The 15,209-nt window shown below is 45.6% G+C and overlaps 1 protein-coding gene and 1 long non-coding RNA gene across 2 annotated transcripts; both read right to left on the bottom strand.

The window, feature by feature from the left end:
* Positions 1–298: 298 nt before the first annotated feature.
* LOC132453303 (uncharacterized) lies at positions 299–5,362 on the bottom strand. Its single transcript, XM_060046138.1, has 2 exons — positions 3,228–5,362; positions 299–2,412 (listed from the first exon to the last, which is right to left on the bottom strand). The coding sequence occupies exons 1-2, from the start codon at positions 3,375–3,377 to the stop codon at positions 1,090–1,092; spliced, it is 1,473 nt and encodes a 490-aa protein (XP_059902121.1). The 5' UTR covers positions 3,378–5,362; the 3' UTR covers positions 299–1,089.
* A 27-nt stretch (positions 5,363–5,389) lies between these two features.
* LOC132453347 (uncharacterized) lies at positions 5,390–7,572 on the bottom strand. Its single transcript, XR_009524643.1, has 4 exons — positions 6,966–7,572; positions 6,762–6,842; positions 6,249–6,590; positions 5,390–6,151 (listed from the first exon to the last, which is right to left on the bottom strand). It is a non-coding gene; the product is annotated as an uncharacterized LOC132453347 (long non-coding RNA).
* Between the last annotated feature and the right edge of the window lie 7,637 nt (positions 7,573–15,209).

Genomic DNA, 15,209 nt, shown 5'->3' with positions numbered 1-15,209 from the left:
CATATATGGGCTGCCAGCATGAATAAATATATACTATATTTTCAATCTTTTCTGAGAATAACCGATCCATATTTTCAATGACTGTTTTGACAAAGTAGGTTTTGCCGCTGTTTGACGGTCCCGATACCACCATGCTGAACGGGTGCTGTAGCCTAGGATCAAAAGTAGCGTGTACAACAGCCATCTCTGCGGTCTGTGTGCATCCCCTCTGACGGACGGCTGCCTTGTGACCATAGAACCGTGAAACATGTGACAGTTAACATTTCTTTATTAACACATGCATGATCCACAAAACATTTAGCATACGATATTCATCATTCATCATTAATGCATGACGCTTATAAAAGTATATACAGATACATTATGATACATATACATTTAACATGTGATTTGAATTTCTTTTATCACATTATGAATACCCCTAAAATACAGAATGATTCAAATAAAAAGATTAAAAGGAGAAGAACACATGGATCAATTTGAAAACAATAAATCAAAACAAAATAGTTAATAACCTGCCGGAAAGTGTGGTATATTTCCGTATGAATTGATTTTCTTAACACAATATGCATACCACATCAAAAAATACAAAATGAATAATATAAAAAGATATAAAAAAAAAAATATGTGGAAGAAGAAGAAGAAGAAGAAAAACAGGGGATCATTTGGACACAATATACAAAATGGTTAATAGCCGTAAGGAAGCGTGGTGTAGTCGGGAAAAACCCTGCGTTTGTTGTAAACCACCCTAAGTCGTTTAACCACAGTAGCGTTTTTAAGCAGAAGCTTATTCTTATTCCTTTGAATGGTATCTACCGTGGTGGTGATGTCGCGGGTTTGCGGTCGATCGTTGACAAAATCATCTATTAGACATTTCAGCGTCTGCTGGGTGACCACTTCAGCATTTGCTGCATTTAAAGTCACCCCTTTGCATTTGACTACAGACTTGTGGTGATGTGTGTGGTAAGCATAGCTTTTAGGACCTGTTGAGACATATTCGCTAATGTAATCCTCCCGCTCGGTACCATACAGATCGCCATCATTTATCTCGTCGGTCAGGTCGCCCAGATAAGGACCTAAAGGGGGTACTCAATCACCCTCCTTGGAAACAAAAATGATGCTGTCTGCGTCACAATAGAGGATACGCTCCTGTAATTTGTCTAGAAGGTCATAGAGCATGAGCCTGGCATGGGCCGTAGTCACAGCCCCCACAATCACGTTAACATCCCGAGCCCTTTCGAGACGGGCATCTTTGTGTTTCCATTTTACAAGGGCCACCTCATCAGAAACAAAACAAAAGTGGCTAATGTGATAGCTGTCGCTGAACATGAGCTGGGTGAACCTTTCAGGTTCAGCAATTAGCTCACAAGTGGGTAGGTCTGGGCGTAGCGAAAAGCGACCCCACAGGCTGTTGAGAATCAACTTGTTGCAATTACGCATGGCTTTGTTAACGCTCAAGTTGTCGTGATCCAGCTGTATGCCTTCCTTAACCAGATAGTTTTGCACATACGCCTGCTGTTTCTCCTCAGTATCCACTGTGCTGGGGTATCCTGAAGCCTCCTGTTTACGCTTGAGAAACGTTTTGACATACCCTTTAAACAGAGACTTCGACCGCTTGGGGTAGTGCCATACTTCATGCATCTGGATTATCACATAACCCTTTTCTAATGCTTTTTGTACCTCTAAAGTCACCCATGTACCTGTCAGAGCCCTTTCATCGTCGCCGTGATGACATGCGTCTGTCTGATTGAGCTCAGTGGCACATGTACCACAGAGGGGGAACATCAGCTTCCCATGACATCTGTAAGGGAGCACAGGATGGTAAAGACCTCTGGGGGGCAACACAGTGCATTTAACGATGCCGAAATACCCATCCAATGGACCAAAATTCCTGAAAATGATCTGGGGGTGTCCTACAGGATATGCACAGCGGGCCTGTACTGTGGGGTAGAGAGAGGTAAAGTCATAGTAGCGTATTTTCTCACCGGGCTCGGCCTTGTGGTACATTTTGATGGCATTGGTGCGGCCCCCATAGAGAGAGTAGCGAGGATCAATCCTAGGTTGTATCTTCAGAGTAGCCAAGAATGCCTGCACTGCAGCATCTGTCTTTTTCTGTCTGTGCCACACACACTCCCACATGACCACAACTCTTAAACCATGATCTCTTTTGAGGGCCTTGACTTTGAGGTGAAACTGCAACCATAATTCTCCATAGGTCTTTTTGACGACAGGATTCTGATGACCAGCATTGTAGCAACGTTCACACCCATGATAAAAGCATCCTGCAAATTCATAGGCTGTGTTTATAGCTGGTGCATATCCATCTAGGAAGAATGGACCATATTCAGCCTCCCCGTGCTTGAGAGCGTGCTGAATCTCCAGGTTATTGGAGTGGGATAGATATTCAAGCCACTGGATGGATGCACATGAGAACGACTTTTGCTTTTTCCGATAGACCCCCTCGTAGGTCAATGCCAAGACGTTTTTTTTCAAGAACGACTTTTTGAAGGTGGCCATACACGCCGAAGCCAGAGTGGCATATGCAAAGAGGTCTATAGTTGCACACTCCATGAAATTTTCCCTGTAGATCCCACAAGCCGTGTGCAGGATCCTCACATCGTTGACACAGTAGCGGCGCAGCCGCAATTTTTTGTGCCTTACAGATCTGTACCATATAGCGAAATCTGTCTTTTGATCGCTAGTCATGGAATCATAACCATAATATGAGATCTCAGGGTATGCACCGACATAAGACTCGTTGGCCCGTGTGTTAAATTTATGAGGAAAATTACCTTTCGCCATATCGTCAAAATCCAACGCCTCCGGTGCCTTAGCCAATCGCATGGGCAAAAAGCTAAATGAGCCGACCCATCTCTGTGTGTAGGCATCATCGCGCATCATAACGACTCTGCTACCCTTCATGACTATAAAGGGTTTAATACCCTGCTTGGTCATGTATTCCAGGACAAGATAGCTGTCGAAGCCCGATGCGTTGTGTGCAATGAATGTAAACAACCTATAAGCCCCTGTTCTATAGCGTCTCACAAACTCTCCCACGCAATCTGTACCGCTAGCGTACCATTCATCGCCTTCAGAAGTCTTAGCAGCAACAAAGTTTGCTTTGTGACGGCCATCATGCACGCGCGTTTCGAAATCATAATATATGTAATCATCAGATATACGGCTATTATCATCATCGTCATCTACAGGTGCAGCTGTCGTATAACGGTTCCCCCGACCTTTGCGTCGACCCTTGCGTTTGCGTTTCTTAAGGCGGTCGTACGGCTGGATAAAACATTCATGCACAGTGTCGCTGAGTATCGGTTCACCGCAGTGATGACACTTTGACACGCTGCATACATGACCTTTATAGGCATCCTCCTCCACCTCCTCCACCTCCTCCTCCCCCCTCTTCTTTTTCTTCTGCGGTATGATATACTGTCTACAACACTGATTGCAGTATTTGATCTTTTCACATGGTATCATTTTATGTACGGCAGAATGTTTCTTATGTGTGGCGTAGCAGACCTGCGAGCGGCATATACGACTACAGTCCGTGCACTTTATAGTACGACCTGCCAGGCTATCGCACACTGTCAGACACACATTGCAATGGACCGGGCATTTGTGGAATAGAATTCCCTCGTGGGCCTTGTAGCAATATTCACACACATATCGCGTACCAAAGAAAGCCGTGCGGTTCACTATACAATGATAATGGTTATCATGCAGGTACAACCATATTGTTTTAGGATGTTGGCCCGTATGCGTCTGGAACATCTCCAGCTTCTTAAATGCATCATTATGATGAAATATTAAGATTTTAACATCTAGATGTCTCTCAAATTTGAAAACATCCGAGAAACCCACAGAGTGATCTGGACCGTACCCCAGCTCCCTATGTAATTTGCGAGCCGCCTCCAAATTAGTCTCGTCGGGCACTGTGTTGCCTCTGGTTACCCCCTCCTGCAGAAAATGTGTCATGCATAGTGAGAAACACAAATTGTCATGTGTGTTACTAGGTGTGTAGAGATTTAATTTCTTCTTGTTTATGATCTCATCATAGGGAATTGTTTTTAACTTCAAACGCACACCACCCCGTTTGTTATGGACCCCTGTGACCACCAGCTCTAACACATCATCCGTCAGACCTGTGTCGTTACTCTGTATGACTTGGCTAATATGATCCATAAACAAATCCGCATTGTAATCATCACCTGCCACGAGCACAGCCTGCACATCAGCTGCCAGTGAAGGCCCTCTCAAAACAACGTTTAAGACACTACCGTCGGCTGTACTTTGTGAGCAGTTTGTTATGACCCCCGACAGCCTCTCCCTGATCAAATCAGGGACCTCTTGTAAATTTGCAAGGGATATACTTCTCAGATCAATGGACTGTCTAACCTCAAAACCGTTAAAGCGGGGAAATAATCTAGTATGCAACTCGTCATCATCATCACCCTCCACCATAGGCTCAGGTGCACCATCATCACCACCATCATCATCACCCTCCATCATAGGCGCAGGTGTACCATCATCACCACCATCATCATCCTCACCACAGCCATCAACATCAGCACCGCCATCGTCACCATCAACATCAACAACACCGCCACCACCACCGCCACCGTCCTGTATATTCGACTCTATAGAGTCACCAGTCCTACCCCCTGCAGCAGCCAGGGGTTCCTGAAAACCCTCGCCATCCCCTTCCGTCACGTTGCGACACATGCAATACATCTATCGGCGATGTTATGTCTATCTGCGCGGCTATGTCTAGCCTCTCTTGTGCACTAGCCAGCCACCCATCGACAGTGTTAAGTACATCTCTGGTGTTTGCCGCCGCATACAACACATCCCGTGTGTCTAAATCCCCGGGGACATCTAACCCCACACATGGATCGTTCGAAACATTTATCATAGCAGCCCTGTCTAGTGCATCTGTCATTCTATCCCCCCAGGCATCAGCAGCAATTAACACACGTCTAGTTCTAGCTATGTCAGCACGTATTTCCCGCATGTCTAAACCACCTTCTGCACTCATGCCCCCACCCCCCACATGTCCTACAGCCAGCAAATGAGACGTATCGCCGGTTGCATCATACCTCATAGCCATCTCTTCAAGATCTACATCCATAATGCTATCCCCGCTATCAGATCTACGCCGTCTCTTGGGATTTACGTCTACAGATTTGAATTTCCTTTTTCTAGGGCTAATAGCTTTATGCATAGTGTTCAGCTATAGTTTTATGCCAATAGATAAAAAAATAAATAAAAGTTAATTAGTCAGATATTAAAAGAAAAAAGTTTTATTACGTTCAGTTTAAAACAAAAAATACCTCTCCACAGAATAAACAAAAAATAAAAAGAACACCCAAAACCACAAATCAAATACTAACGATTCATCGAAAGCTTATCCAGAGCATTATTAACAGTCATCTGGGCAGACATGCCCTTGTAGGCCCTGATGTTATCCTGCGCCGTAGCTTCAATTAGCCAAATTTTCTGAGCTATTTTAGATATCTTAGGCCCCCTATCCATAGCCAGAGTGTTAACACGCACTGCTGCCTCGACAGCCAAATTCTTCTGCTGTATTGATTCTATAGCCAGCCCATAACGCACTAGATCGGCCTTGATGGCCCCGAGTGTCTTGAGTGACTGCTTCGTTTGCTCTTCGATAGCCTGAAATCTGCAGTCAATACGTTTCACAGACAATGCACCCAGTTTACACTGACGACCAATGGTTAAGGAATTTACATCAGCCGCTGTAGTTACCAAGGTTAATTTATCAACACATTCTTTACAACAGTTGATACATGGCCCACCCGAAATGTATTCATCAGCAACCGCTGAGCCGACTGGTAGCAGCGTAGCCACTGCACCGTAGGCGTAGGGACTCACAGTGCCTGGTGGGTCGTGGATAGGTCCTGGATGATGGGTAGTGATCCAGAGGCGGGGGCTGCAGGCTGATGGTTTACAGGTTCTGCACTGGCGGTACCCCCTACGGAAGTAGCTGGAGGGTCTATCCAATGAGCGGGAGTGAAGTCGAGCTGTTCCAACAGCGATGAGGGCCACAACGGAATGTCGGCAAGACCCTCGAGATCCTCATCGGTCAGTTCTGGTAGTGGTGCATACTGAGGGTCTCCAAGGACTGTTTGTAATAGATAAAGAAATCGACATAATCATTATCACACCCCTCATGTTCATCCCACTCTATAGCATATATACTTTTTTCTTTAATTTCCTACCATGCTGAATGCCTCCATCCGGCTGTACAGTAACGGTCTCTGTAGGCGGCTCAGACACATGCACAACCGACGTCTCAATCACCGGCTGTTTGGACTCAGACCATCCACCCCCGTGGTGGACGATTTTAGGGTTTATGACAGCATGGAGAACCAAGTTAAAATTCTCTGGAGTTAAAACACTATGAGCGGTGTCCTTGCGCCCCTTTTTATACGGAATCTGTGGTTGCGACACTGTTAGCGGAGAGCAGGGTAGAGCCGGTCCTAGGTTTGGTCTTTTGAGATTTTTCTTGGATAGACGGTTTGCTCCAGGGGTCCACTGTTTCACACTATCCACGATAGGCACTATACGTAAACCAATAAAAAAAAAACAGCAAATACAAAAGTATACAGGGGTTAGGGATGGCTGGTCTTTTTTTTTATTTTATTTTTTATTTTATTTTTTATTCATTATTAAATGCACAATAAAATAGATGTAATTCATGTATGATAATAGCATGTGTACTAATAACTAACCATAACTACAGCTGGCCCCCACATTGGTCCAATCGCCGAGTATCGTTCTTTGATTATTCAACCGAATATCATGTGAACCTGCTACACATCATAAACATACGATTTAGCAGTTGTTCTACGTGCATATATTATAGCCGATAATAATAATAATGATAGAGAGTGAGAGGGTTCTATATATTATACGCTGCTATAAAATCATCTTACGTGCACGTGGATCCCGCTGCTTTTTCACGCTCTCATTGCCGACGCCAGAAATCACTGCGGAAAAACTGTATCAATCAGATATGGGCCGCGTATACGCATGGTCATAGTCATGATATAATAATAATAATAATATATTACACTCATATGAATACTTACAGTCAGTAGGCATAGTTGCGCAGGTTGGGTCGCTGTTTTTCTTCTCTTTTTTTTTTTTTTTTTTTTTCTGCAGCCGCTATGACGAGTCTACTAGCTTAGCCTAGCACCTCAGACGTTTGGAGGATCAGGGCTGTGATCATTCAGCACTGGGGGTCGATATATATGCCCGATAGGAGATCAACAGTATACCCGACACACCTACCCCCCGGTGTCATGACCTCCTGACCAATAGACACACCGTTAGTGCGCATGCCTAGATACCAATGGCCTACGCCTACTCATTCACACAATAGACATACTATCTACTATTGATAAGTACGGTTAATACATATATCTTATAATAAATGAAATTAATAGAACATCATTTAATAGTATCATGATAACTCCTAATATGTTTTCTATGTGAACCACAAACGGACCCACATATGGTGAACACCACTTTTTAACCCTGATATATAATGGGCTTGTTTACCGGATTCCCATCCCTATAATACGATGACCACTATACACATATATATATATATATATATATATATTAAGAGGTTTCATATAATAATATTTAATGCATTATTACATCAAACACACACACACATACACACACACACACACACCCAGCACCCCCACACACACACACACACACACACACACACACACACACACACACACACACACACACACACACACACACACACACACACACACACACACACACATTCACTTCGGTTGGCTTCTGGAGGAGGTGGTTGTTTACCAGATGGGAATCTGGTAAACAAGATTATAACCGCCCCCCAATGCCATTTGAGGGGTCGACGGTCGTATCATGTAACCCTCTGGCTTTCGTTGACGCTAGCCAGGGGGTCGAGGAACAAGCCCATACACCAAAGCATTGCTTGAAAGCTGATTTACAACACACGAAGGAGGTGGTTGTTTACCAGAGGAGGAGGTGGTTGTTTACCAGATGGGAATCTGGTAAACAAGATTATAACCGCCCCCCAATGCCATTTGAGGGGTCGACGGTCGTATCATGTAACCCTCTGGCTTTCGTTGACGCTAGCCAGGGGGTCGAGGAACAAGCCCATACACCAAAGCATTGCTTGAAAGCTGATTTACAACACACGAAAAGATGACCATAGCAGGTTTGCACTTTAGACGACCCCATAAGGAGAGGAGAACGTAGGCCCTATATTAAATTACACAGAATAGCAATAAGTCATTAACACCCCACCACCACCCCCCCTCCCCCCAACCGGAAGTTGCTATTTTCATAAACCTCCCCAGGTGGTGTCTATTTTATACTACTTCCCTGGAACCGATTTTGACAGTATCTGCATATTTTGTTGAAGATTTAATAGCTTTTGAACATTAATTAGTAGGCCTAAGTAGGTTGAAGTTCCTTCGTTTTTCCCCGTGAAAGCGAACAGCTGTTGCTCCGTTCCAAATCAGCTGTTCTCGGCCATCTCAGCCCTTACGGGACCTTTTCAATTCATCCTGGAACGTGCATCTTTTCAGGGAATTTGTACAATAAATCCATAACAAATACCGAATATTGATTGTCTTATGTGTCCATATTATATCCATTATATTGACCGGGTATTCCCAAGACGCTCACGCTCTGCAGCAAGCCAGTCACAGTTGATTGGTGCGGCGCTGTACAGCGAACGTAAACAAACAACTAAGCTAAGGTTTTAAGTATTACTTTTCCTCCAGAGATCCCGCTAATGTTGTGTTATAAAGTAAAGGGAAACAAGATATCTATTCTTCCTCCACCTCTCTCGCTTCTCTGCTTGGTGTCGCTGACGCTTATAGTTTGCCTCCCTCCCTCGCTCTGGTAAAGTCACGTACGTGAAAAAAAAAAAATAACGAAGCTCCGAATACTGATTTAAGCTTCAAATACTAATTTTCCGAACCAGTATTTGAATAATTTCAACACCTGACAATACACTGTACAGCATATTGTAATGCAGCGTTGAATGGATGAATAGCTTACATAAGGGTACCCAGCACTTTTCAGACCACACTCAAGCTTATGGTTAGTGTCCCCACCACTTCTAAAAACAAACTGACGCCCTTGCTCAAGACTATATCTGCGGGGGATCTTGGTGGCACTATAGGATCGTTTTTTTCTTACCATAGCGGGTTCTTACCAGGTCCACTCTTTTTTTAATTTGCTTAGATACCGTTATTGTCACCTTAGCGTCCCGTTTTGATGAATGGGCGCCCATTTTACTCTTCCTTATGTGGGAGTCAGATGTTCTCTTGGAAAGAAAACACAAACAAATTAATACAAATAAAGGAATACACACACAGCTGATAGGGATATACGAAACAAAACACAATCACTTGGGTTATAGTTTTACGTCATGAATTCTTTAATGCTAAAAGTATGTTAATGTTATTTAATAATTTTAAAACATGTGGAACTCAACGTAAATGGAGACCACAGATCTGTTTGATTAAGAAACAAGGAAATGTTACCTAACTGAATGATATTAATATATTTTGTACAAAATTTGTAAATCAGAGTAAATTCAATGTCTCAAAGGAGCCTGATTTATTTATTTCTATGTTAGTTTCAGGGTACTCACTCGTGGTTTGTCAATCAAACATGTTTGAAGAAAAAACGTCTGTAGAGTTGAATTGTCCTCTGGCTCTGGATCAGTGTCCTGAACTGCTACATTTTTCGGGCATGCGTTCCTTGGACATTGCTATTTATCTGAAAAAAAATCTATACTATCTCTCAGATCATATTAATACAACTCAGCAGTAAATCTATTACAATCGCATTCAAATACATTTAGAATTTCGGGACGGCGTAAAACTGCTTCTCCAGCGCTGTGGAGAGAAGAAGGGTCTACATGAGGTTGTAGACAACATGAAAGCAAAGCATGGAAAGAAAGTTTAGGATAGAAACACGGCGCGAAAAATACCTAACCTAACAATTGGGTTGAGACACAACGATGTTCTTGATATATATTTTCTTTTCACAACCGAGGGGGGCCTATTCCCTCAGGTGTTTCAGTGCCATACTTGCCTGCTGGCACTGTTTGCGTCCGTAAAGGTCGGACGTTATTTCTCTATTATATTAAGTTTTACCACTCGTCCACTTTTCTGAAAAAAGATAAGTTTAATAACATGACAAGAAAAGTTGAACAGTGGTTAAATCAAATTTTCCGCCGTCGTTGGTGTCTTTAGGTTGGGAGGCTCCTCTATTTTGTGTACATTGATTCATTCAGGCTCAAACAACATGAGGCCACTCAATTCATCCTACTTGGTCTTCCCGTGGGTGCAATCATCGCCCCTATTTGAAATAGACCTCTTGTCTATATTCATCATACCAGTGAAAGGTCTGCGAGCAGTGCAAAAACGGCGTTCAAAGGTCCGGGTCAGAATTGCTTATCTTCCGAGGGACATACACTACCCATTCATCTGAGGTCCAAGACTGGTTGGCCGTATGTGGGATCCCAAACTGGTTTATTACTACTTACTGAATGTGCTTTACTTGGAATTCTTACCAACCTAACTTTATCAATGTACGTAGTTCTCTGGAGGGTTATTACCCTTAATGAGAGTCGTATTTTAGCGAGTAGAGCCAATACAAAGGAATCGCCGATGGTACAGGACATCCACTCCGATAGGAAACTCAAAACGTTGCAGTCCAAGGTCGTGATAAACCTCCGCCAACACTCCTACATACGTCACATAACAAGAGAGAGGCTGCAGTGCGGAATCTTGCTAATGATCCACAAGGCACAAGCTTTCCGTACGCTTTTTCGTACGAACAAACAGTTTACTACCGGCCAATCCCTGATGCCTACGTAATACGGATTATCAATTCGTAGGTATACCTAATTCTTGGATATTTTAGCAAAAAATATCAGACAGAGCCTCCGCCTCAATAAGAATTTAAATGAAACCTCATGCTTTTAGATCGCTCTTCCCGAGGGCGTCATATTCACCGTTATATAACATAAACCACTGTTTACATTCATCATAGCAGAGGCAGGGCAATTATGTCCACTTATCCCCTCTTTCTTTTTAATGTACGAAGTTCTCTGGAGGGATTATTACCCTTAATAAGAGTCGTATTTTAGCGAGTAGAGTCAATACAAAGGAATTAGCAATAGTATTGTATCTGCTCATAGGAATCTCAAAACGTTGCAGTCCAAGGTCGTTATAAACCTCCGCCAACACCCCTGCATACGTCACATTAATGTCAGGGTGTGGGTGTCTCCCTGTGTTTCCCTCCTGTGTTGATTACTGTTCCCTCCCCTAATGTGTCTCAGCTGTTCCTCGTTGTGTTTGTTATTTAAGCCCTCGTCTTTCCTTTGTTCCTTGTGCTGTCATTGTGGTTGTTAGTTGTGGTTTGCTGTGGTTGTTAGTTGTGGTTTGTCCTGCGTGTTCCGTGTTCCCTGTCGTCTCCCGAGTTCCCTGTCGTCTCCCGAGTTCCGAGTTGTCTCCCGAGTTCCCTGATTCCTGTGCCTTAGCCTTTAGGCCTGAATAAAGTGCCGTTTCCTGAAACCGTCTGCGTTTGGGTCCTACCTGCCTGCTCGCACCACCACCTACCGTAACAGAATGACAGCACCACGAATGGACCCAGCGGACGATCAGGTTAGCCGTGAGCGGCAGGATTTATTTATTTTGAAGGCAATAGATCGCTGGAAGAGTTTGGGGTGCCACCCGGTTAGCCGTGAGCTGCAGGATTCATTTTTTATGAAGGCGATAGCTCGCTGGGAGAGTTTGGGGTACCACCCGGTTCCTCCTGGCACTCCAGCTTCCGCTTTGACTCCGGTCCCCGAGCCCTGTCCGGTTCCTGAGCCCACTCCTAGCCTTCCAGAGGGGGACCGGCCTCTTCGCCTGCTTGAGGTGGTCCGCCCTCCGCTCCTGCCTGAGGGGGCCCGCCCCCTGCTCCTTCCAGAGGGGGACCGGCCTCTGCTCCTGCCGGAGGGGGTCCGCCCTCCAGACCGTCCAGGGGAGGCACGCTCCCCGCTCCTGCCTGTGGGGGCCCTCCTCCACTCCTTCCCGAGGGGGGTTCCCCTTCAAGGCCTTCCACCGGAGGGGACCCGCCCTCTACCTGGCCTTCCACCAGAGGGGACCCGCCCTCTGCCTGGCCTTCCACCAGAGGGGACCCGCCCTCTGCCTGGCCCTCCACCAGAGGGGACCCGCCCTCTACCCTGTCCACCAGAGGGGACCCGCCCCCTACCTGGCCTGCCACCAGAGGGGACCCGCCCCCTACCTGGCCTGCCACCAGAGGGGACCCGCCCTCTGCCTGGCCCTCCTCCTGAGGGGACCCGCCCTCTGCCTGGCCCTCCTCCTGAGGGGACCCGCCCTCTACCTGGCCTGCCTCCTGAGGGGACCCGCCCTCTACCTGGCCTGCCTCCTGAGGGGACCCGCCCTCTACCTGGCCTGCCTCCTGAGGGGACCCGCCCTCTACCTGGCCTTCCTCTGGAGGGGACCCGCCCTCTACCTCGCCTTCGCCGGCCTCCTGAAGGGTTCCGCCTTCACCGCTGCCGGCCTTCTGAGGGGGTTCTGTGCCACTGCAGGTCTCCTGAGCGACTGAGCCCTCATCGTCCTTGCCGCCGGCCTCCTGAAGGGTTCCGCCGTCACGCTGCCTCTGCTTGCCCCTCAGGCCGTCCGCCTGAGGCTCCCTGCCATGCCCTGGGGCAGTTTTCTGGCCGCCCGCCTGACGTCCCTCGGCTCTGCCCCAGTCCATTTATTTTTTTTTTGATTCCCCCCTCCTGGCGCCCCTCCACCCACCCGTTTTGGGTTTGACTTTCTTTGTTTTTTGCTTGTCGTGGGTCGCCTGGGAGTCGACCCTTAACGGGGGGGTACTGTCAGGGTGTGGGTGTCTCCCTGTGTTTCCCTCCTGTGTTGATTACTGTTCCCTCCCCTAATGTGTCTCAGCTGTTCCTCGTTGTGTTTGTTATTTAAGCCCTCGTCTTTCCTTTGTTCCTTGTGCTGTCACTGTGGTTGTTAGTTGTGGTTTGCTGTGGTTGTTAGTTGTGGTTTGTCCTGCGTGTTCCGTGTTCCCTGTCGTCTCCCGAGTTCCGAGTTGTCTCCCGAGTTCCCTGATTCCTGTGCCTTAGCCTTTAGGCCTGAATAAAGTGCCGTTTCCTGAAACCGTCTGCGTTTGGGTCCTACCTGCCTGCTCGCACCACCACCTACCATAACAATTAAGAAGTGAGCTGAATATTTGTTTTAGTGCTAATCGCCTCCAAAGGTCCGGGTCAGATACTATTCGCATGTGTTCATCTATTTTCCAAATTCCGGATCCCGTCAGAGGGTCAGAATGGCAAGATAGTCATTTAAAAAAAACGTAACTTACCAGTCTGATCTCATATTGGGATCCTGCCGACAACGCCATTTGATGAAGAGAAACTTCTCTTGCGGAAACGTCGGACAGCGAAATATTTGATTTAATCTTAAAGCATGATCATGGGAAAAGTACTGGCAGCAAAGTTACCAAGGATACATTCAGCGAGACAATAGATGAACAAGATTCTTATAGGTCAACGTTTTCATTGTGGTTAGAGAGTGGGAGTGACCTTAGGCAAAGTAAATTTGTAATACAATAGGTGGAAATTGGACATGTCTGCAGGTCTGTAGGACTTGGCTATAAACAAGTTTACACAACAAAGAAGTCAGTCGATTGGCCTGGTCTCAATACCAGACTGACTGAGCTCCAGTGGGAACTCAAATCCGAATTACCTTAACCTCTCTCAGTTAAAAGAGAGGAAGGGATGTGTTTTAAGGTACAGGGAGAATGTATACAGTTCCTTCTAATGTGCATAATAATTATATAAACAAGGTTAATATAATTTGTATATGATTGTATATTTATAGTTATGATTGATATTTCCACGACACTTTTAATCTGCAGCTTCTTGAAGCAAGGAAAGTTTTGTTACTGGTCTATCCAGTGTGCTGGTTTCAGTCTTTACTCTTGCAGAACGCAACAGTACTTTTCTGTCAGGATAGGTCACCAGGACTCTTCCAAGCAACCAGGAACCACGTGGAGCTGTCGTGTCTGCGATAAGTACAATGTCTCCCGGGACAAGACTTTGTCTCTCCTTGCTCCACTTCTGCCGCTCCTGTAGTAAAGGCAAGTACACTCTCAGCCAGCATTTCCAAAACAGGTCTGAGATGTATGTATGGACTTGTCTCCATCTCCTTTTGATGTAGAGGTCAACATTCTCAAACAATCCAGGTGGTAAGAGAGGCATTCTTTTCATTGTGAGAATGTGGTTGAGAGTGAGAGCTTCCAGATCGCTGGGGTCTCAAGACAACTTTGTTATGAGGCGATCATTAAGAATGGCTTCGACTTCACACAGCACTGTATGAAATCCCTCGTCATTCAAAGTTTGCTGGTGTAAAACTGATGTTAATGTTCGTCGAATCATCCTTATGATATGCTCCCTCCCATGATGAGAGGCTGTAGGGGTGTTGAAGCTCCACTGGATTCCTTCCTCCAGAAATGCTGGTGAATGCCAATGATTGTATTTTGCTGTGATTTAAAGCAGCCAGAGCTTTCTTCAACTCTCTTTCGGCACCAGCAAAGTTAGTTCCATTGTCCGAGCATAGGTGAGCAACAGGTCCTCTTCTACAAACGAACCTGCGCAGTGTGTTTATACAGGAATCCGTATCCAATGAATAAGCGACTTCCAAATGGACTCCTCTAGATGCCATACCACTGGTGTAGTCCAGGGTATACGCGGGTATAAGGCGTATACCCACTTATTTTTCAGTCATCATTGCGTATACCCACTTCTAAATCCCCCCAGATGCGCACCATTCAGTAGTATCTGCAAGCCAAAGTGCCCATTTTTTTGCGTTCACACCAAACGCGACGGGGCGACAAGATCCCATACAAGTGAACGTAGAGATGCGTATCAGGCAAATTTTTCGCAAGAGAAAACCGGCGAGTTTTGATTTGTCGCGCCACACTTTCGCCGTGTACGAGGATTTGTGCAGTGACAAATTCGCTGGAGTTTAAATATTTCAACTTTGATGCGAATTTCGCGTGATGACAGCCAATCAGCGTTCAACAGCGTGGCTACTGAGTGACATATGTAACGTAACAGCCAATCAGCG

The sequence above is a fragment of the Gadus macrocephalus genome, chromosome 3, assembly GCF_031168955.1.
Source record: "Gadus macrocephalus chromosome 3, ASM3116895v1".
Classification (NCBI taxonomy): domain Eukaryota; kingdom Metazoa; phylum Chordata; class Actinopteri; order Gadiformes; family Gadidae; genus Gadus; species Gadus macrocephalus.
The sequence above is the reverse complement of the archived record's forward strand: the minus strand, read 5'-3'. Positions and strand labels throughout refer to the sequence as shown.